Source organism: Melanotaenia boesemani, chromosome 7 (assembly GCF_017639745.1).
Source record: "Melanotaenia boesemani isolate fMelBoe1 chromosome 7, fMelBoe1.pri, whole genome shotgun sequence".
Classification (NCBI taxonomy): Eukaryota; Metazoa; Chordata; class Actinopteri; order Atheriniformes; family Melanotaeniidae; genus Melanotaenia; species Melanotaenia boesemani.
In genome coordinates, this window is record NC_055688.1 from 24172464 (window position 1) to 24194973 (window position 22510).

The 22510-nt window shown below is 38.5% G+C and overlaps 2 protein-coding genes across 5 annotated transcripts in view; one reads left to right on the forward strand and one right to left on the reverse strand.

The window, feature by feature from the left end:
- Positions 1–15681, forward strand: part of slc43a1a (solute carrier family 43 member 1a) — a 36664-nt gene extending 20983 nt beyond the window's left edge. For 2 of the 4 annotated variants that reach the window (XM_041991277.1, XM_041991279.1), the window contains exons 2-15: positions 2934–3092; positions 3358–3550; positions 4196–4251; positions 4643–4719; positions 10920–11012; positions 11327–11460; positions 11553–11680; positions 12113–12259; positions 12373–12408; positions 12523–12658; positions 12824–12953; positions 13082–13155; positions 13818–13941; positions 14278–15681. In XM_041991277.1, the coding sequence (XP_041847211.1) occupies positions 2934–3092; positions 3358–3550; positions 4196–4251; positions 4643–4719; positions 10920–11012; positions 11327–11460; positions 11553–11680; positions 12113–12259; positions 12373–12408; positions 12523–12658; positions 12824–12953; positions 13082–13155; positions 13818–13941; positions 14278–14475 (1685 nt within the window). In that variant the 3' untranslated portion in view covers positions 14476–15681. The remainder of the gene's footprint in view (positions 1–2933; positions 3093–3357; positions 3551–4195; positions 4252–4642; positions 4720–10919; positions 11013–11326; positions 11461–11552; positions 11681–12112; positions 12260–12372; positions 12409–12522; positions 12659–12823; positions 12954–13081; positions 13156–13817; positions 13942–14277) is intronic. The other 2 variants (XM_041991278.1, XM_041991281.1) reach the window with 1 other exon arrangement.
- Positions 15682–17547: 1866 nt separating this feature from the next.
- med19a (mediator complex subunit 19a) lies at positions 17548–22054 on the reverse strand. Its single transcript, XM_041991283.1, has 6 exons — positions 21702–22054; positions 21184–21306; positions 19175–19308; positions 18904–19000; positions 18727–18821; positions 17548–17909 (listed from the first exon to the last, which is right to left on the reverse strand). The coding sequence occupies exons 1-6, from the start codon at positions 21919–21921 to the stop codon at positions 17844–17846; spliced, it is 735 nt and encodes a 244-aa protein (XP_041847217.1). The 5' UTR covers positions 21922–22054; the 3' UTR covers positions 17548–17843.
- Positions 22055–22510: the final 456 nt, after the last annotated feature.

Consider the following 22510-nt stretch of genomic DNA (forward strand, 5'->3'; position numbering starts at 1 on the left):
CAGATGTTTCCATGGTTGCACATTTGAGACTGATATTTTTCACTTAAACCCACATAGGATCAATATGGTGCCGATCACATGCAAGTTTCCAGCAGCAATTTTGATGATGATACTGCCCAGGATGATTTAATTATCCTTGGTTATATACTGAAACAATCAAAAAAACGTAGCGATACCATTACCATGGTGAAAGAAGACGACTGTCTTGGCCTTTTTCTGTAATACAAAAACATACACAGAGACCATGAACAGGAAAAAGGGGCTGAACCAGCCTTCTGTTATTGACATATGATATAAATTATTTATTCCACTTCCTCAGTGACTGATGTTAGACATAAAGTGTTTATTATTCTGCAAAATTATTATTTGTGTCATTTTCTTTCTATTAAAAATATGTTAGATCATGTAAAAGCGAAAATTTAATTGCATCTTTAGTTGTCTGTTGGAGTATATGAAATGCTTTAGGATTTGGACACAATTAGACAATCTGAAGATGTCAACTCGGGCTTCAGGACTTAATCCAAGAATCCTAGACCAATTTTCGGATAAGTAAAGTTTGATTAATTGATTGTTAAAACAGTTATTGCAGCCTGTGGTCAAAGGCAACTTTAGAGTTGTGTGTTCTGACATAGCTCTAACTCCACCCAGAATGAAGGAGTATGGACTCAAACTGATTATGGTGATGCTACGGAAGCTTACATGCAGCCCTACAGAAAGCCTACATCTTAGGTTGTAGTGGACAACTGGAACAATCCATCTGTTTAGAACCAGAACTGTTGTGAGAAAAGAGCACCATGCTGGGTCTTTCCTCTCAAAGTTTTCCTATTACAGTATGAATGAATCAATAGGTCCAGTGTGACTTGTATATTTACACAACTAAGTAAATGAGCGCTGTCCCACCATGTCATGTTGATGTGGAGTGGGGAGTTTTTGTGCATGTGCGTGTGTGCATGAGGTTTTCATTGTGGGGTGTCAGTTACAAAGAAATCCTCCTTTTCAAACTTTCTTTTCAGTACAGAGGCGGCTCACTGGGCTGAGAGTAATCGCATTACACACAAGCCTCATGGGCACACGCAGAGAATAATCTGTCCCATCGGACCCTCCCCGTTTCCCATGTATAACACACACACTTCATTAAGAAGTGTTTCCTGTGCGAGGGTTTGACAGCAGCCTCCTGCCTCTCTGTGCCGTTCCTTGGTTCAATGGAGTTGCCGTTCTTGTTCTTTTCTTTTTAATCTTTTTGTCTCGTTTTGAGAGGTTTTCCTGTCTGTGTGTGACTTGTCATAGCAGTACTGTTGCAGGTTAAACTGACCAGTGACCTGTCTGCGTTTGTGTGTTTTTTTAAGGTGGTCATGACTGATTCGACTGTATTTAGCTGGTCAGTTTCAGCCTTTTTGTTTGAACACAGTAGAATTTACATAATAGTTGCATGTCTGCACACAGACTGTGGTTTGAGCATTGTTCCCATCTCATTCAATCAACCCGTGCTGCTTTACAGATGGTAATAACATCCCTTTAAGATGCTTCCACAATTTCCTTAACAAAGGCAGACTGAGTCTTCAACATAGTGTCAATTAATCAAGATGACGAGTGGATTTCTTTGGACAGTGAAATGAAGAGTCAGGTACCCAATAATCATTTACAAAACAATGAGTTAAAAGTTACACTCATTAGGCAAACTGGGAGTAAAATGCATTACCTCTAAGCGCTCCCATCAGACGCCCACCTTGCCAAAGTAAATCATCTTGAGCTGCAGCTCAATTCAAAAGTAGTCCTGAATGCCAAATAACATATTGCATTTCACATGGTAACATCGAGCTCCTTGAATATCACACAGAGAAAGAAAAGTTTCCATAGTGTCAATGTGTTTTGTGGAATGGATATCAATAAAGTAAAAGAAAAAATATTTTTTTCTTTGTTAAGAGGATCTTAGGATAGATAATAAAGTTTGACCTCAGTCTGTGTTTGTGTCACGTTCGTGTATTTCAAGATCATGTGCTACCTGTATTAGACATGTCTTTTCTTTAATTCTAATGACACTACTGCTCTGTATGTACAGTTTGTTGGCATTACAATGCGAAATGTTACTGTGCAGTACAATATAATATAATACAATATACTTCATTTTTTGTTTTGTACTCAAATGCCATCCCATTAGCTGCTTTTACACAAGTTCAGTATATAGACTTGAAACAGACAATAACCAGAAGCAAGAGTCAACAAGTGAATCAGACAGACGTATACACCGAACAATACATTAGATGTACAATATGTTTTATTAGAATAATAAGGAAACAACAATTACAAAAAAAAAAACAAATTACAGCTAGATGGGAACTCTGTGTCACTTCTCTGTTATAAATGAAACAATTTAGTTAGGAAAAGCCAGTAACACTGGTTACATTAGAGTTAGAGAGGGTTAACTGAGGTCATAGTCTAGATTGTATTACAAATAGTCAACATCCAACCACGCACTGCTTGGCTGTGCCACCATCTGCTCAGCTGTGAGGAGAAGTGTGCTACATGTGCTGCAGATAGGGATGAGATTAATCACAAAGGGATCAGTGACAAATATGTCATATCATTTTAGTTATAAACAGGAGTTAAATTTAACAAATCCTTACATTTCAGAAGTTGGATGTAGCATTTTTCTTAAATAAATAAGTGGATATTTTAGTCATTTCTGCTTTGACAGTTGGTAGTGTAAATTTTAAAGAAAGAAAAGAATTAACCCCCACAGTGGTGCTTAAAATATTGAGGTAAATATCAAGTGTCTAATCATTTGATATACCATAGATATGAATACTGTTTGTAACTATACAACAAAGATAATCAGATTTATCATTCATTATTTCCTGCTCCTCTTGTTCCCTTCTCATTCTCTCCACCACTCGGCCTCTGTCCCTCCTTCCGGCTTTGTCCTCCTCCCACAGCAGACATGGCACCTTCTCTCCTGCAAGCTTACAGGAGGCGCTGGTGGATGGCCGTGACAGCAGTGATAGAAAACCTGCTGTGTTCAGCTGTGCTGCTGGGCTGGGGCTCCCTGCTCATCATGCTGAAGAGGGAGGGCTTCTACTCCCACCTCTGTTCAGGTAAAATGAACTTTAATCTGTTTGTAAAGTGCGTAATGTATTTGGTTTTGCAGACACTCATTACACAGACGTGCTGTTGTAATGAGTGCAGAATGTTTTTGACATTGTTTTGCTGAAATGAGCAATACCTTCTCTGAAAGCACCTAGAAACCACTTACAGTGGGTACAGTGTTTTTACCGTTTGAGAGGTATCAAAAGGTTGTAACTGTGGTCTTTATTTTTATTACACATCTCTCATGTCAATCATGTATGCTCGTTCCCACAGTGAATGACTCCGTGGTCGTGCATGTGGGCAACTCCTCCGGTGGTGAGGCGGAGGAGTGGCTCAGCTGCGTGGACCAGGAGGAGATGCTGAATCTGGGCTTCACCATCGGTTCCTTTCTGCTCAGCGCTACAACTCTACCACTCGGTATCCTGATGGACAAGTTTGGTCCACGTCCAATTCGACTGGTGGGCAGGTAACGGTTGTAAAACAGGCACAAATTTCTTACAAGTATTTGAGAATGTTTCAGACTAAAACCTATCTAAACCACATTTTAGACACAACCTAGTGTTATGAAATGTTTTTATCACGTGAACACTACACAGCTCCATGTTCTACTACTACTACTGATGTTGTAGTAGCGAATTTGGACAGACAGCATTCCTAAAGGTTGTAGAAGTATGCTATCTGTCTTGTAAAAATGGGGATCAGTAAACATGGGTGTGACACTAATTTGTGTGCTTCTCTACATTTCACATGCATGCTCTGTAAACACTGTGGAAACAAACACACCTGTGTTTTTTAGTGTAATTACACATTAACATTCTGTAATGGGAAAACTGAACAGCTGCTCGTGTCTTTACAACTATCAAACAGTTGCAGTAAAAGATTAAAATCTAACTACACACATTGTCTTATGTATGAAAATGGATATGATAAATCCACAATGACTTGTCTCACAATTGTGTGAAACTTTTACTTAATAATGACTCAGTGTTGTATGACTCAGAACGCTGAGAACGCTGAGCCACCAGTAAATCATCTTGCTCTCGGAGAGTTTGTGTTCTCATTTCCATACTTGAATTTTTACAGATCTCGTCATCTCTTTTTTTATTTACAGTTCATTGTTCGGCCTGTCATGCATTATCATGGCTGCATCTGCCTACAACCCTCACCGTGAGTACAGTCATGCACCAATACAGGTTTTAAATATCAAATTGGTATCAATCAAGTTCAAAACATCCCACACGCTTTATATAGATCCGTAAAGCTGTAATACTTATGGAAGTGGTCACCATATTGATCTGGGGTGTGTGTATCTTCAGAGGTTTTGGTTTTAAGAGACTCTGTGATTTAATTTTACAAGGCAGATTATCTGGAAGAGCAGCATTACATCTCCATTACTTATCTGAGGATGTGGAAATTTTAATATTCAGTCTACAAAAACGAAGGCAGACCTTTGGGTATAATATATAGAGGGATAGATATACCTGTGTTGTAGCTTTAAATTCAATATTTTATTGTAATGTAAACTTTCCTCTTTGATGGTTTCTTCTTCTCTCTGCAGTTCTGTCAGCGCTCATCTTCTTGGCTCTCTCCCTGAACGGCTTTGGAGGCATCTGTCTGACCTTCACTTCCATCACGGTGAGATACGCACAGCCACAACAGTAACACAAAAAAGAAACAGAAAAAGACACATTTACAGTACACATGTGTGTACATAAGTATGAAGGTAATTAAGAGTCTCTCATTTTGGTCCCTCTTTACTTTTGACAGCATGCAAAGTGTGTCAACCTCTGAGCATTTTCATTTATTCTGTTAACCCGAGCATGTCAGATTATAATGAGAATAAGGGACAGAAATAAAAAACTCCTCTTCTTTTGATTAGTCTTTAATGTAAAATGTTTAATGAAACAAGACAAATTCAGAAGTGAAAGGCAAACACAACCCAGAGACTGAGAGAAATAAAGGGCCACTCTCTGACTTGTTTCTTGTCTCATCAGGTTCATGTTAGTATGGCAACTATCCTGAAGAAACATTTTAGATTGTTGTTGCTAAAAGTCTGTTCTACAGCAAACACAAAAAACTGCTTACATAACATATACAGCGAGAAAGCCCTGATGTAGATATTCGTATCTGGAACAGTTTAAAAGGTTTGATAGCTAAAAGCCTCAACATGTTCCTGTATGGCCTGTATTTGCCTCAGCTGAGGAAACAGTGCATGTGCTGTGACTGGGAGCTGTGTTTGTTTACAGTCAACCAGGCATGTGTATCTAGGTACGATTTGTCAGCTGTTGCTAACAGTGTTTTATTGTCACTGCTGCCTCTTGAGCCCTGGCAAGCATTTCAGTTTGTGCAACGTGTGGGTACATTATGTTTCCATCAGAGTTGCACATGACTTCCCAGAGATGGAAATTTTGTCATTCATGTTTCCACCAATGACAGCCCGCTGTTGACCACACACCCTCTCCAGGGCTCGGCCCGCTTACCTCTACTCAAAATACTCAAGGACGCATTTTAACCATATGTCTTCTGAGTCCTCTCATACTCTTCTTCCTGCTTTGTTCAGTTTCACTACTTTACACAACATATATGAACACATATTTGTATTAGACAGGCGTTTGCTCATGTTTTTAAATAACCATGAAACAGATGTTTGGATGACGAGGGTTCAGGGTGATTATGGGCAGATGATGTCCACACCTCTTTTTTGTTTGTTTGTTGGCTGGACATTGGTTTTTTGGGGGGAAAAAAAAACTGTTAACTGGACATTACTATGAAAACCCTGACAGTACTTAAATTTTTTTGACATGAGTTTTACAAGAAGAAGCATGTAAACATGGTGTGTTCCCAGCTTTGATTTTATCTAAATGCTGTATGGCTGAAATCACTGAATTTGGCAGATTGATGCAGAAGAAGAAAAACAAGGAGTGACACTCATGAAATGGTCAAACAGCAGAGAGTGACGGATTTTTTTTTACATCAACAGGCAAACATGGATGAGAAAAGAGTGAGATTTTATTTTACTGGCCTAAAATTAGAAGAATGGCTCACCCCTTTACTTTTTAAAAGCAAGCTAGATAGAGTGAATCTGTCACACAGAACAAAGACATCATTAAGTTTGGGTATTATATTGTTATTTTATTTGGGTTATGAAAGTGCTATGTATTAATTTATCTCTTGGAATTAAATTGATGTGTGTTGCTTGACTTCACCTCATTGACTCAATGTAGCAGCATAGCAACAACATGGAAGGTCATCTCAGTGTTTGACTGCTCACACACACACATGGTGTTCTTTCTGTTCCATTTATCACACGCACAAACACAAGATTAATATCCCCTCATTCCTGTTTGTCCCTGTCTGCCCTCTGTTTACGCATATGATTTGGTTCATTGGCGCTCACTGACCTCCACATTGTTGTTTTTGGGATTCTGAAAGGTGAATGAGCGCAAGGACAAACACAAAGACACATGCAACGATAATTCTATCATGACTGAAAATATGCGCTAGAGAGTAATAGCTCAAAATGGGTAATAAGATAAGATCCTCTACTAAGTTGTTTTACAAGTCTACAGTAATTATTTTCCTGCATTGTGTGATGCAGATGTCTGTCACATGATTTTAGATAATACACCTCTGGAACTATTACATTAAACTTGTAATAGCTACACAAATTACACAGGTTATGGGATAAATTCCTCAAAGGTTAAAGATGCTTTTGACCATTGCTGATGGAATAACTTTCCCCAGGAAACAAGGTAGTTAAGTCTTCTTTTCTATACTAGCACTATTTGTAGCTATGTGTCTATCATCTGTGTGTATTTTAATGAGACAAGGAGTAATCCAACGTCATGTTGCCAACAAAGCATAATCTTGGCAAACATATAAATTCCTTTGAATTGAGGCATATGAATTACAACAAGAGGATTTTGGGTTTTACTTCAAGGAACAGTGATGAAAATTATAAACGACCAGTTGAACTGATTTTTTTTCTGCAGATGAACATATTAAAGGATACATGAACAAATGTATGTATGTAAAAACCTGTACAAAAGTGCCTTTAAAAGTCTAAACCGTAATCCAGTATATGAGTGGAAAGGGTAACAGAAGAGAAAAAATAACAGTGTGTGAGGCTTTATTGCCTGGCATGCGGCCTTTATTGCTCAGTTTTGCAGAAAACGATAAAGTTTGCCACCAAAATGAACTTGACTCTGCATTTTGCCGTATTAGAACTGTCCAACATATTTTAATAGGTTTGGCTCAGTTTGGCTCATTACTTTACTGCTGCACTGTGGCTGCATGTGAATATTCACACTGTTGCAGGACAGCCAATGCTTGCACAATTTTTATACATGGGCATGCCTCTGGTAATTACCATAAATATGTAATAATCACTTGTGATGTAAGCATCAGGTAATTTGTTCATACACATGTCGGTCCTCATATTGACCTCATATCAGCGACAATATACTTTTCAGTGCAATTTGATTGGTTAATCATAGATTATGTTTTTAAAATGATTTTCTGTCAAGTTTTTGGTTAATTGATGTGCTACAGCAGTTGCAAGTGATTGCATGTCTTGAAGTTTCCAATCGTGTGAACCATGGCTCACACAGAACTTTGTATTTATGGTAATTATCAGCGGTATGTGCAGGCAGCAGCAGTGCACATACACACACACACACCTCACAGCTGGTGTAAAGCCGGCCTAAAAGGTGAGCTGAACTCAAAGCCCTGCAACTCTTTGTAGAAAGAGCTCATGGTACCTGAATCTTCAGCTGTATAAAAAACTAAAACTTGGGAAGATTTTTTTCACTCTAACATTTTTACCTGTGCCGTGTTCTTTACAGATTGTAGGAAGATATGGTGGGATAACCCAAAGGGAGACATTCTTCTCCATCATTAATTATCTAATTAGGCTACACACTGAGCGTGAGCTTCTGTTTCTCCAGTGTTAAATCAGCATTCAAGGAATGAGGCCCGGTTTCTTGTATTTATGTTAATCCACGTGGGACTACCCCCTAACAGAAGAGACAGCATGCAGGAGCCTGTCTGATCACATGCTGGTGTTAAATGTGTGCTCAGTTGGTCCTTCTAGAGTTATAAAAGCTGTTGGTAAAATTTGCTCAGCAAATAGAAGCCACTACAGGGGACTGTGCATAACTCATTTCAAGATGCTGCAGGTCAAATCCAAAGGGACTTCAAAAGCCTCCATAGAGATCTTAAAATTTGACCACTTTCTGGATTATGTAAGTTGCTGCAGCTGGATGTGAGCACTGCATGTGAAGATGGTTTGTCCAATCTATGAACAGTGAAAGAGTGTAGGTGGAAATAAGAAGCCGGTGTTAATCAGCTGTGGTTTAGTATTTCCTGCTGGGTTCTCCGCAGAGTGAGAGGCTGCAGCTGCAGCTTGAAGAGATCAGTCAAACAAAAAAAAATGTTATTCCCACTACCGTCATTACTTTCCTGTCTGTTTTATTCCTCCACACCTACACCATTTCCAATTTTCTTTTCTTGTAGTCTACCTTTCTTCCACTTGGTTTGAGCTGAAGCTAAATTCTGTGCTCATTAATCTACTATTTGGCCCATTTTCCAACTGATTAAAGTCTTAATTAAACTCAATGCCAAAGTCTTACAACACTCAAATAAGTGAGCCCAGCAGGAGTAAAGCCCAACTGATTAATAGTGACAAATGAATGACCAAAGCTCAATTTTTCTGTCTCTCTGATACCAGCTGACCCTTGTGTGCCTTCATACGGTCACGTGTTAGCATGCAGGACATGTGCTGCACACCCCGTGTGAAATGTGTATTTTATGGGATCTGTCAGTAGTGTGCAGCACATGCACGTTTCAAACGTTAACGCACTTTCTTCTTCACAACAAATCATTTCAGAGAGGAGTAGAATTTTTCTGAAAGCAAACACTGTTGAAGTAACATTTCACACTATTAATGTGACCCTAAGTACATAAATTCCACAAACCTTCCCAGCCAATAGAGTCCAGCGTAGCAGATCTTATGGTCATGTAGGTGATATAAAGTATTTCTCAGGATTCTCAGAAGCACTGAATGAGGACAGGTGTTCTCTGTGATGTTTTTCCCATCTTACTCAGACTGTCAGGCTCCCTCCCCAAACACCCAGAGGAAAACATTTTTTTCCTGTTTACCTGCTAACTATTTGATAGAAGCTGTCGAAGTGACCTCATGCTACCGAGTGCAGCACAGACACATTATAGCCTGCCTACTGCAAACTGTCACTGTATTGTCATCTAAAAGCACACACACATCAGAATTCATAGAAAAGCCCACTTCACACCCACATCTACACCCTTGCATCTTGCTGGAGATTGCAAGCCAGGAGAAGCATTTGGAATTTGACCTTTCTAAACTTCCTGAAAGTCCTTCTCTGGCAAGAAGACCTTCCTGTCGAAATAGACTGGAAACATTGGGTAAATCTAGATCAACAACAGGATGTCATGATTGTCTAGTAATTTAGATTATATGTGTAACTGTAACTGTTAGGAATGTTCAAACTGAGGACTATTACATTCTGTTTTTACCTGCATTTTCACGCAAACAGAGATCATAACTGCTCACAGATTAATTTCATAGTGAGTGTTTCAGAAACTGTTGCTTTTTCATAAGAAGACTGCAGTGCTTATTATTTTTAGAATAATTACAAGATATTAGATAGTTGTTACACTTTAAGCTACTATAATCAGTGTGTTTATTAACAATGGATCAGAAGATTATCAGGTTCTGCATTTTCCATCAGCTCTAAAGAGGTTTACACTTTTCTAAAATGATCTGGTTTTCTAGCCTTTGGTACCCAGCATTATCAGTATGGTTTGTGCAGCAGCAGGTATCCACACTTTCTATTCCTGGACTTATCAGGTCACAAAGTACCACCCCCCCCCCATCCAAAAAAATGCCAATGTTGCTTCATGGCTGCGGGATCAGAACGCTGTTAGCTAATAAGTAAGCCACATAACCTTTCCAAATATGCCAATGTTGTGTTTGCAACATATTATCACTTGCAACTGAAATACTCCTAATTTATGATCAAGATGATGAACATATTCCACCATATGGAGGTCAGGAACTTAGCTCAGCACCAAACTCATTAATGTCTCATAAATATTGTACAATGAGATCAGTGCAAAGGAAAAAAAGGTCAATGACCCTGCTCAGTGAACTCTGACACAGCCGGGAGATTAGGTGACGGCAGCAGAAGTTTGGAAAACCTGTCAGTGCCGAGAGAGAATAGCGAGTTTGTAATGCACCACAACTACAATCCCTCACATGTGATTTTATAATCATGACCCATTTAATACTCTAATCAAAAGACACTTAGTGTGCTGCCAACACAATAGGTCATTATGTATCCTAATCTACTTACTATTGTAAATAGGTCAACCTAATATATGATATGTTGGTGCCTGCCACCATGTACCTTTTGCCATGTGTCATGCTGGCCCTCGTGTTGGGTCTAAAGCATGCCGATAAGTTAATTGGGTGCTGGCTATACATCAGCTTCTACATTTTTAATCCAAACTCAGGGAATTTGCTAAGTTTGCAAAAAATAAAGACTGCAAATTATTTGTAAGTGTGGCTTAGTCTGCGTTTGAACTATGGGGTCAAGACCCAAACTAGATCATGACTTTGTTGCATGTCTCCCATGACATGGAAAGAAATATTTAGTAATGAGTCTGGTCTGCAGGGAGAGAGCAGTGTTACTGAGTGCAAACTGAAGCATTTGACTCTGTTCACAAAGTAGCTGTCTGCCCTCTGCTGGCAATACCTGGTGTATTTAACTAGTGTATTATTTCTTGTTCTTCTGCAGCTCCCCAACATGTTTGGTGCTCTGAGCTCCACCGTCATGTCTCTGATGATCGGTTCCTACGCCTCCTCTGCTGTCACCTTCCCTGGTGTCAAGGTAAAGTACAAGTTATCTCAACAAATAAGGGGAGCGGTTAACACTTTTATAGTTCAGACCTGCTGCTCTACTGAGGTTTTTCTGTGTGGAGTTTGAATTTTCTCCGTGTGCTTGTGTGATGAGTGCTTCTGCGTCCTCCTCCAGTAAAAGCATGTGCATGGTAACTTTTAATTTCAAGTGGCTTGAAGTGTGATTGTAAGTATACATGGGTGGATCATATGTTAGAGTAGTCTTTGCAACTGGTTTAGCTCACATAGAAAAAATGAGTCCCCAAGAGTAGTTTGAATAAAATGATAAACCTTTCTTCTTCCCAGCTGATCTACGATGCAGGCATATCCTTCCGGGTGATTATGTGGATGTGGGCGGGTCTCGCAGGGTTTGTCTTTTTCAACTGTTTTTTCAACTGGCCAACAGAGGGCTTCCCCACACCTGACGAGGTGGACTACAGGTCAGTGTCACTCCCTCTATCTGGTGCAGTGACTCTGAGCATTAAAAGTTATGATTCAAGCTATTTACAACCCTCCTGTTTGCCAACCATAGTAAGATACTCACAATGCAAGAGCTGCCTTCATCTGACCAGAAGATTGCTGGAGAGACACTGGCCCAGAAAAATGGGGACGTCAGACGCTCTACAGAGAAGCTTCCTAATGGACCAGACCCTGCTCCCAGTGAGTCAATAAACACAGTTCAGACATACAACCTGTATTTTTAATTAGTATTGAAATAGTTTCTAGATATGAATATTTTCTTACTTGGAAGCCCACAGGTGGCTGTTGGGGCGGTGGAGGGGCTGAAAATGGTTTAGTAGACAGAATAGCACTGGTATGTCAGAGGGAGAGGTGGGAAATTTGCAGCTTAAATTGTCTGCTCAAGTTGGGAGGATGCTGTTAGATGATTTTAAAGAATGCAACTAAAGGTAGCTGAAAAAATCTGGTCTTCTCTTTATGATCTGGTCATTTAAATGATGGAGATTTGCTTGTTGAAACATATGAGGATCTATTCAAATTTATTTGAAATGCTGTAAAATAAATAGCTTTTTTGTCCTGTTAATCATTCTATAACTCTTTAAATTGAAATATGATCATCATATGATCTTTCAGATGCCGTTCCCTTCCGCCGATCGGTGTTCTCCCCTATTTTCCTGTGGAGTTTGATTACAATGGGAATGACACAGCTGAGGGTCATCTTCTTTATGGGGGCAATGAACAAAATGCTGGAGTTCATGGTTATCCACGGTCAAGACCATCGTGAGTGTTCAGCCTCTTTTAATCTAAGCAAACAGTTTTTTCAGTTTATTTTATGTTATTAAAATGCCCCCCCCCCCCCCCCCCCCCCTTTTTTTTTTTTTTCAATATTTCAGCATCTGATCAGATGGTGGTTGAGGCAGAAGACAAAGGTAAGAAGTGTCACAATGCCACCCTAAATTTTCATAGGTTATGTCATTTTTGAGGCATAGTTTATTATAATAAGTTTATATAATTTTAACGTGTAAAAATCTGCTTTCTTTCAGTGAGTTTCTACTCATCCATTTTTGGCACTCTGCAGCTACTGTGTCTGGTCACATGTCCTCTGATCGGCTACATCATGGACTGGAAGATGAAGGAGTGTGAAGGGGAGAAGGGCGTCACCTCAGGCACAGAGAAAGGGTACAGATCAAGAAACATGATGCATCTATTTTTTTTTTATTTTGTTTTGTTTTGTTTTTTTTATTCTTTATGTTTTGGCTTTAGGATGTATACAGGAAACACAAGACATACAATGAACATAAATGTAAATGCAATTATAAAATCTGATTTTTTTTCCCCCATCAGAAAAATGAGTGGATCTAAAAGGGACCGTAAGATTCAGAAGTTGACCAACGCCATGAGGGCCTTCATCCTCACCAACGTGCTGCTTATCATTTTTGGTTGCTGTTGTCTCATTGATAACCTGCCACTACAGGTAATGCATACTCCAGCACACAAATAAGGAGTGTATTTGTGAGCCAGATAACAATATAATGGGGGGGATAAATCTTATCTATTCAAATTCATTAATTCTGTTGCTTGTTTTCTGTTTTTCTACACTAGATTCTGACCTTTATTCTTCACACTATGGTCCGAGGTTTCATCCATTCCTGCTGTGGAGGCCTCTATGCTGCTGTGTGAGTGTGGCATTGTGAATTCATCCCTCACATCAACACAATAACAACTGCAGAAAAAGTTACCTGCAGTGTGGACAGTTTAATAAACTCAGTTTAAATCACACATTAAACATTCAAGTAATGTTATGACTGAAATTACACCCTCTCTAATAACTACATGATGTTAAGTTCCTGTGAATGAGACTCTTTTCTGACTCATTTAAAGTTATTTCTTTGCACTATATAAACATCACAATTAAAGCAGAGCTTTACAATGTGATAAAAGCCTCCAGATGTGGTAACAAACACAGGGCATGTTGCATCATGTGTTCAGAGAGCACAGCAATGCAACTATTTAGTATATACTTGATGATTCAGGAAATTTGCCTTTTGCTACTGAACATGTTGAATCTAGTTATGCACTGAACGTTTGCAATGTGTGAATATCTTGGTGATACTACACAAGACTTTAAATGGCACCATAACAAGATGCATCCCACGTCAGTATTAAAACAAGCCACTCTGGAAGTAATTATCATTTATTATAATAACTGTTGCATTTCCAAAACAAACTAGATTTAAATAACATCAGCAGCTAATTTAATGTATTAAATCTCTCTACAATGATTATTGGGAGGGTCAGAGGAATTTCCAGCTCTAACCACCTCCCATATCTCCAACAGTTACCCATCCAACCACTTTGGCACACTGACAGGCCTCCAGTCCATGATCAGTGCTGTGGTCGCCCTGTTGCAGCAGCCGCTGTTCATCGCCATGGTAGGACATCTCCATGGAGATGCCTACTGGGTGAGCACACAGACTCATGTTGCTTTCCTGCACAATTCACTCTGGGACTATAGAGAGAAAATTGACTCTATATCATTGTGTGTGTTTAATATATGATTTGCAAACTGTGTAAACTAATTTGGGTAGTTGTATGTGTAATACATGGTTTGTATGAAACATTTTGTGCGTCACTCTGGGTACTTGCAAATGTATGTTCATATGCACAAAAAAATATCTAGAAATTACACACACAAAAATGTATACACATGCACAAATTACAAAAATGCACAAACGTGAATATTTTACTTTTTTTTTTTTATCTTAAACCATATAAACTTTTCCATGTGTGTCTTTCAGATCAACCTGAGCCTGCTGATCCTCTCATTCGCCGGCTTCCTGTTGCCAGGTTACCTGTTCTACCACCGCAGAAACCTGCTGAGAGAAAAGGAGGCCAGAGACAAGCAACCTGCCAGTCAGGAGATGCAGGCCCTCAAGCACTCTGAAGCTAACGGCTACAAACCTCACAGCAACGGCTTCGCTTCGGTGGAGGCTTAGACAGCAACAGAGCAGAAGGCCGAGGGACTGTTTTATTTTAGCATGTGCCTCCAAAATGAACACCCGCATCTGCTTTTCCAAAAAGATTTTGTTTTGTTCTTTTTTGTTTTGATGTTACATGGATTATTTTTTTCTTTTCTGTTTGTTGGTCATTGCTGGTGCACATTTTGCTCATCACAAACTACATCACAAAGCTGTTTTTTTACAATTTGGAGTCAGATGTTAATTTTTTTTAGATTAAGGAGATCATTTGTTGCTGCTTATTTATTTTGGTTAAAGTCTGAGAGCCAAATTAGTGTCATTTAAAGCCATAGCCTAAACTGCAAGCAGATGCAAAGACACTGGTACTTGAAATACTATTCTATAGTTTTCTGACAATCCTCCTTGCTAACACCAAAGAACAGTTTGAAGTTACATGGAAAGTTACGATATTTATTTCAGTATTTTTCAAGAAAACTACAAACACCATAGTGTTTTCATTGTGCTATTCCTACTGTAATCCCCCAACAAGTATTTTGCATGTGTATCTGAAAGACTATTAAAAGCAAACATGGCATATCAACAGAAATTTAAAGCATCCACACATCAGAATAGCAAACTGCTGGTACATACTAATAAGCTTTTGGGTTTCAATTCTGGGCCTATTTGTCCACACTTACTCACAGAAAGGCTGATTGTTGAGATGCCACATCTACCTCCTCCATTCCCTTTTTTTTTTTTTTTTTTTTTTTTTGCTGTCTCTCTGCAACAAACTTCCATCTCTGACCATCATTTTTCACATCAGGAAATATTTGACTTTACAAATCCAGTGTTAAAAAAAAACAAAAAAATAACATGTAAGTAGTTTATCTTTGTTTATCCATGTTCTGCTGAGGTGAGAATAATTCAGCCCTAACATTTCTGGAATTTGTATGTATAGGAAAAACATTTTTCTAAGGAAAAATGTGACTGACATCACTCTGACACATAGTGTGTGTCAATATTTTGAAACACTTTGTACTGCTTTATGCACAGAAATGAACTAGTGTGTGTATAAAATGTGTATTTAAGTGTCTTTTTATACTCTAGTTGCAGTAGCATTAAAAAGGGAATATCATTTTGTAGAAGGGCTTATTATAAAAGAAGCTCGGATGATTTTACTGCTTTTTCCCTTTTGTCATGTAACAGTTTAGGAATGAAAATATACAGCAAAATTGTTTTTGTAAATAGAACTGAAGTGTGGCGTGTATTTTTTTTCTTTTTTGCATATTTTTCTTGCTTTGTTATAAATGAGCGTGTACAGTATAAGAAAGTAGAGTAGCTGAAAGTTGAGAAGACACTGGCTGTAGTTACATTTTTTTTTTGTGTGATTTCACACTTGACGTGATAAAGACACATCTAGCTCGTGATCTGTGTATGTAAGTCAGATACAGAAAAATGTAAAGATCTGCCAAAGTGACTAAATGTTTCTTGTACATGTTGGGTCCACATGGAAATTTATGAAATCTGTTGCAGTGTATAGTTTCATGCTTTTTGCCTAAATCCATTTCAGTGCTTCTTCTTTATTTTATTTTTTTTTCCTGATGCATGTCACTGTTTCCAAGCTTCCCTTTCTATAGAAAATATTTCAGCTTTTTGAATCTTTGCACTCTCTTTTGATGGAAATTTTAGGTTTTGTTGTAGCAATGTAAGTGAATTTAAAATGAATGCTTCTGCCAAACAGCTCTCTGTAAACCAAAGCCATCATTAGGGACAGTAAAGGTAGTTGACAGTCAAGCATGTGACCTCAGGAGAGCGAACAGAAACAATGGAACAGGAATTAGTCCTGTGGTGATCACCAGTTTGGTTATAATCGGTGTTCATTCTGCTTGAAAATGTGTATTTTATAAATAAATTCATTGCAGTGAAAGCTGGTGAGGTTTTGGAGTTTGGCACTTGCTGACTTTCTTCAGGAACTTTAAACAACAACAATCTGTAGCTTTAACAGTCTCATGGCCTCCACACCTTGATTAAGACGTGGTATTCAAGCTAATGTAACCTCCATGTGCCTTTATGGATTGTTTGAGTTTAATTGTTACCTCTGATGGAATCTACAAGAAAATAACATGTTTTAGCTTTGTATGTTACAACTGCATCGTCTACAGCTGTTCATGCAATTGTCTCTATATCATTGGGATGGAGGTGTTAATATATCATGCTGAATTTACACTTTTCTTTTCTGCTTTCAATCAAAATATCCAGCATGTGCATTTGAAAGGTAAATAAATGTATAAATGCAAATTTGCTGTGAATTTCATTTTATTTTTTCTGGAGTGGGGGGGGCATTTATAACCTGTCACTTGCCTCTCCACTGCACAGCTATACTAGCCACACAATTATACGTGTGCACTGTTTGCACAGTACTGGGCAAAAGCTGCCCCATATTTACATATTACCAAAGAAAATGGGGGAATTGGAGCATCAATTTCTTTAAACATGCAAACATAAATGAAAATACAAATAAAAGCAAAAATTTTGTGTACAGTTCTAATGTTATTTGGTTCGGTCACATTTAATAGTCTGAACCCTCTCAAACAGGCTATTCTCTCATTTGTTTGATTATTCTACATAAATAGTTCTCCAGGCTTCTTAAAGGGCACTTCAAAGCTCTTCTTTGGATGTTGGCTGCTTTACATTTAATTTTCTGTCAAATGATCCCACACTGCTTCAGATTTGGGCTCTGGGGAGACGCATCCCTCTGTAAGACCTGTCGCTGGTCCTTTTTAGTCCACTTCTTGTCATTTGGCATACCTCAGCTTTTTCTCCCCGTTCCCCATATTTAGGAATAGCTTTTTGACAACCACCCTTTGCAAAGCTCTCACTTATGTTTAGACCCAACACTGGTTTGTCAATTAAACAAAGAAAATCTTTAAAAGATCTAAAGAAAGCCTGGAGAACTTTTGCAAACTTACTTTTTTGCTAGGAAAATGTTAAAAAAAAAAAAAAAGGATGTGTGGCACTTGCATAGTAATGTATATATCTGAGTGCTTGATCTAAAACTACAAAAAAAAAAAAAAAGTCTCAGAACGGCTAAGAGAGACATACCACAAAAAATAATAACCAAAGTTTGTTTTATTTTGGCATTATGGTCAAAAGATAAACAAAATTAAATTGAGACATACATACGGTGATTGCTCAGTCATCCAAAACACCACAAAGCTCATCTGCCGTTTACACAGCTCTGTATCATCACCCAAATCCACTGTTTCACTGCTCACACTCACACACATCAGTCATTTACGTCTCTCATTATACATACTCTTAATAATACAATTACCTGTAAAACACACACTTGTCCTCTTACAAAACTCACACATTCAAACACAGGCATGTGCACAGTGGACTCCTCTCTATCTGAGACTGTTGCTGTTGGGTTGTGATCCAGCGAGGCCGGGGTGGTCGGGACTGTGGCGGTTCTGGAGCAGAAAGTAGAAAAAGAGATGGTAAGCAGTGGTTTATATTTAAAATAACAGCCTTTGTGTTTTGCTGCTGGGTGACAAACAACATGGATCAGGTCTTCAATGTGCCTCTGCTCCATTACCTATGAAGCCTTTAAAACACATAAAGATAATTTTTTTTCATAAAACATCATCCATCCATCTATCCATCCATCCATTTTCTTGCTGCTTATCTGGGGTCAGGTTGTGGGGGGTCAGCTGCCTAAGCAGGGAAGCCTAGACTTTCCTCTACCCGGTCACATTTTCCAGCTCGCCCAGGAGGATCCCGAGGTGTTCCCAGGCCAGCCGAGAGAAGTAGTCTCTCCAGCATGTCCTGGGTCTTCCCCGGGGTCTCCTCCTGGTGAGACGAGCCCGAAACACCTCCCCAGGTAATGTCCATAAATAAAATAACCTCAGGTTTGGTAAATTTCAGTTTTTAAAAGTGAAATCTGAAATTTATTCAAACCTTTAATTGAGTACTTTTTTTTTTTTTTATGAAATGCACAACCAACTCTCCAAACACATGCAACATATGCAAAGCCACCATCGTGAGCATGTAAATGCATGTTAAATAACTAACAAACATATTTCTGGCCCACATCTATGCTTTGACTGATCCACACTAGAAAAGAGACTTGTCCTGACACCTCTTCAGACTAGTTTTGGTCCTTGTCCAAAATCCACTGTGGTGTTTGAAGGTGAAGTGTTTCCCCAATCTCACGCAATTTACTGATCTTTACATGAGAAACTGGAAGCTGAATTTATGGTGCATTAAGGTTTTTTTTTTTTTTTTTACCTTTTTCTTTTTCTTGTCTTTCTTCTTTTTCTTGCGATCGGGATCATCGTCTCTCTTCTTCTTCTTCTTTTTAGGATCAGAGTCTGATGGAGTTTCTGAAACATCACAAAATAAGCAGGTCAATGAGCTGAAAACATACTAAGCTCTGCATCTGTGTGTATGAAATGACTGTCATACCTTGTGGTAATGGGTCTTGTGGTCGATGGTGCTTGTGCTTGTGTTTGCTTTTCTTCTTTGGAGGCTGTATGTGCATCAGTCTGTACTGTTCTGGAAGCTAGGAGGACAAACAAACAGTACTAATATATAAAAGATGTCCATTTGTAGCAGGCTAGAACACTATAAGTAAAGACATTTTACAAACACACTGTTAAGATAATGAGTGATCAGTACGAGCATTTTTGAAAATTTCTCCCTTCAGAACTTGTGCACTGTTTTGTATTTAATGTACCGGTCCTGTGTGTAGTCTGAAGCCTGTGAGCAGAGCGCCCGTCAGTGGGCTGAAGGAGTTCCCACACACTGGAGGTTTATCAATAAGAGATCGCAATGAGCTGCCGTCCTGGGTCCCCGGACAGTCAATCATACCTGCGGCACACATAAGAGAAAGGACTTGTTAAGTTAAGGGGAGAAACCTAAATCATAATAAATGTATCTAGTTGAACTCAAACTTAAACATTTAGTCAGGGGACGCTTACAATGTGTAGGATTACTTTGATCTAGTGGTGACATTTCAGACTGCAACCAGCTAAATACACCTGGCCTCATCCTGCCCTGCCTTTATGGGAATTTGGGTAAAAGGAAAAAAATAAAAATATGGCAGCTGCTCTAAATGTGAAGAGCTTCTTTAATTGTGTGTTTAATTTACCTCTCAATTCACTGGCCATCTGTTCCAGTTGTAATCCAAAAAACCAGCAGGATTTTTTATTATTGTGCAAACTGACCAGGTTACGCATCGCACCATGTTTTGCACAAGTAAACATAGCGATATGTGAAAAGACTGAGATTGGACAGTAGTATGAGACAAACCAGCAGAAGTGCTTCTAACAGTTTATTAATTCAGTTATCGCCACTTTTTTTGTAGGGCTGCTATGTTAGATAGTATGGAAGTATTTAAAGTTTCCTAACAGAGTCCAAAAAATGTCTGACTTCCATCAATCATAAAAACATGGTGGATGGAAGCGGAAGTACGCCGACTGCAGACACACGCACAATCTACAGTAGCAAAGATATAATTAATATGATCAGATCAAATTTTTTATCAACATTGCATTTCTTCCAAAAAAATAGTTAAATCCTGATGAATTATTCACAATAGTCAGGTTTTCATACTAACAAAGCAAACCTGAAGTGGCAAAAAAGTGTGAAGCAGACATGTGTCAATACAGCCTATGTGCTTTTGGCTGTTATTCAATAGCAGTATTTGTCCTAACTAGAAAGAACCCTACAGGAATGTTATATATATATATATATATATATATATATATATATATATATATATATATATATATATATATATATATGTGTGTGTGTGTGTGTGGGATGATGAAGGTCAGTCTTGCAGGTTTACTGTTTGCCAACTTAGAACAGATACAGCTGGAGAGTCATGTCAAAACAGACATGATTCACGTTTCTTTCATCTCCCCTAACTTTGCATAATAATTTGTTTATTCTTAATTCTACAGTTTCCATTTACCGTTTTTTCTGCAAATCAAAAATGGGAATGAAAGGCTGTCTTAAATTTAAAAACCAAAAGCTAAATTGTGATTTATGAAACTTTACTGCTACGCAGAAATGATGTGACACAAAGTATAGACTTCCACAGTATACTATATCAGTACTGCAATTTGAGACACATCGGATTATAGAGTGAGGTGAACCCAAACTATTCAGCTATAACATTAAAACCACTGTGCTTGTCTTAACAAAATACAGTGTTTTAATGGGAAAACCTGAATCCTAGCAGAACATAGATGCTACTTGTTACCTACCTAAATATTTTATATCCAGTCACACCCCTTTGCTCATGTAACAACCGCACTTTTTCTAAAATCCCAGTAAGATCCTTGGATCGTTTTACCCTTAAAGGTCAGAAGTCTTTTGACAGCATGAGGAGGATTGAGAGCTAGTCATAATTTCAAGACTGATCATTATTTCTTTCTTTTACATTAACTACAGCTGTACCCATCTCCTCTATTTTTTAGCCCAGCAAATACTATGCTACCTTGCTTCAATGTTCTCTTCCAAAAAAAAGCTGGCTTTTCTCTTTTGATCCATGCCTTTTCTTGACCTAAACCCCAATATCACTCAAAAGTTTGGACACACTTTACCATCAAAACCAATATGTCAAGCGTGTTCAAATAAAACTGGTAGTGTGCATGGAAAAATCTAAAGGAATGTGCTGTCAATGTTAACTGAGGATAATATGCTGACTGACTACATCTGAGCCTTGAAGTAACTCACCCGGTAACTCTGGCAGAAAGTTGCTGAGCTTCTCCTTCACTTTCTTCCCACAGAATTTGTTGTAGGCGTGTTCCAAGTTGTAGTGCGTGATGAGGTTGGTGTTGCCCGTTAATTCGTTTCCAACTTAAGAAAAAAAAGAAAAAGTTCATATTAGCAAAATAGGAAATGACTGAAATATGACTTTAACTGTGCTATAAAAGTTGATGAACTGGTAGTCTGGGTAACCATCTCCCAACTACAGCTGACACTATTCCAACAGATTACAGCTACTGCATATATATATATATATATATATATATATATATATATATATATATATATATATATGTGTGTGTGTGTGTCTGTGTCAGGGCTAATAACATAAAACCTTACACCATAGTGCAGCTTGAACCTATCTAGTTAGCAACGTTAGCCAACATTGTTTACAACTGTTTGACAACCTTTGATGGCGGCAGATAAACTCGTTTAAAGGGACAATTACACACAACGTAACCTGCTGTTTAAATAATTAAACATACCAGGAAGCTCTCGTAATAAGTAGAAAGGCTCATTCATGGCTCCGGGTTTGCGCAGAGCAGGCCCTTCCTCCACGAGCTGTGGTGGCATTTGCCCCGCCATGGAGACCTGATTTTGCGGCATAGGCGGTGGAGGTTTCCCTGGTCCGAAACCCAATGACGAAGATCCGGGCGGTCCCTGAGCTTCATTTTGCCCGAAGAGAGTTGAAAACATTTCCGTCATACTTAGCGCCAGTAACACAAATAAGCTGGAAGAAAAAGCCGGTTTCGTGTAGCTTCTAGTCTATGTGCAGGTGGACCACCATGAATCCATCCGTACAACTACTGCGATCTCTTCTTTGTGGCTTTATTTCCACGGCCAGCGTACCGTAATAACCAATAAAAACACGCATAATACCGTAGTAACCGATTTATACAGGGTTATTAATGCAAAAATCCTGATCGCCCCTTATCGTTTTATTTATATGGTCCGAGAAATTGTTAAATAAGTGCAATTTATGCAAACGTGCGAACATTTATATAATATAAAGGAAAAACTAAGTTTATGTAGCTCTAACGAGCTCAATATTTTGTATGATCACTTTTATTCAACATACCGAACCTTGGACACGATTTTTTTTTTTGTCCTATACTTGTCCAGTTTCCTCAGATTTTTAAGTCACACTGCACACTATGCAGATATTCCAAAAAAATGCTCTGGGAATTAACTGGCTGGCAATAAGATACTATTTTATGCGAGTCAAATCTTGTTAAATTTAGCTAATACCATTTTAAGTTGTCTAAAGATACAACTTCAAATTGGCAGTTTACTA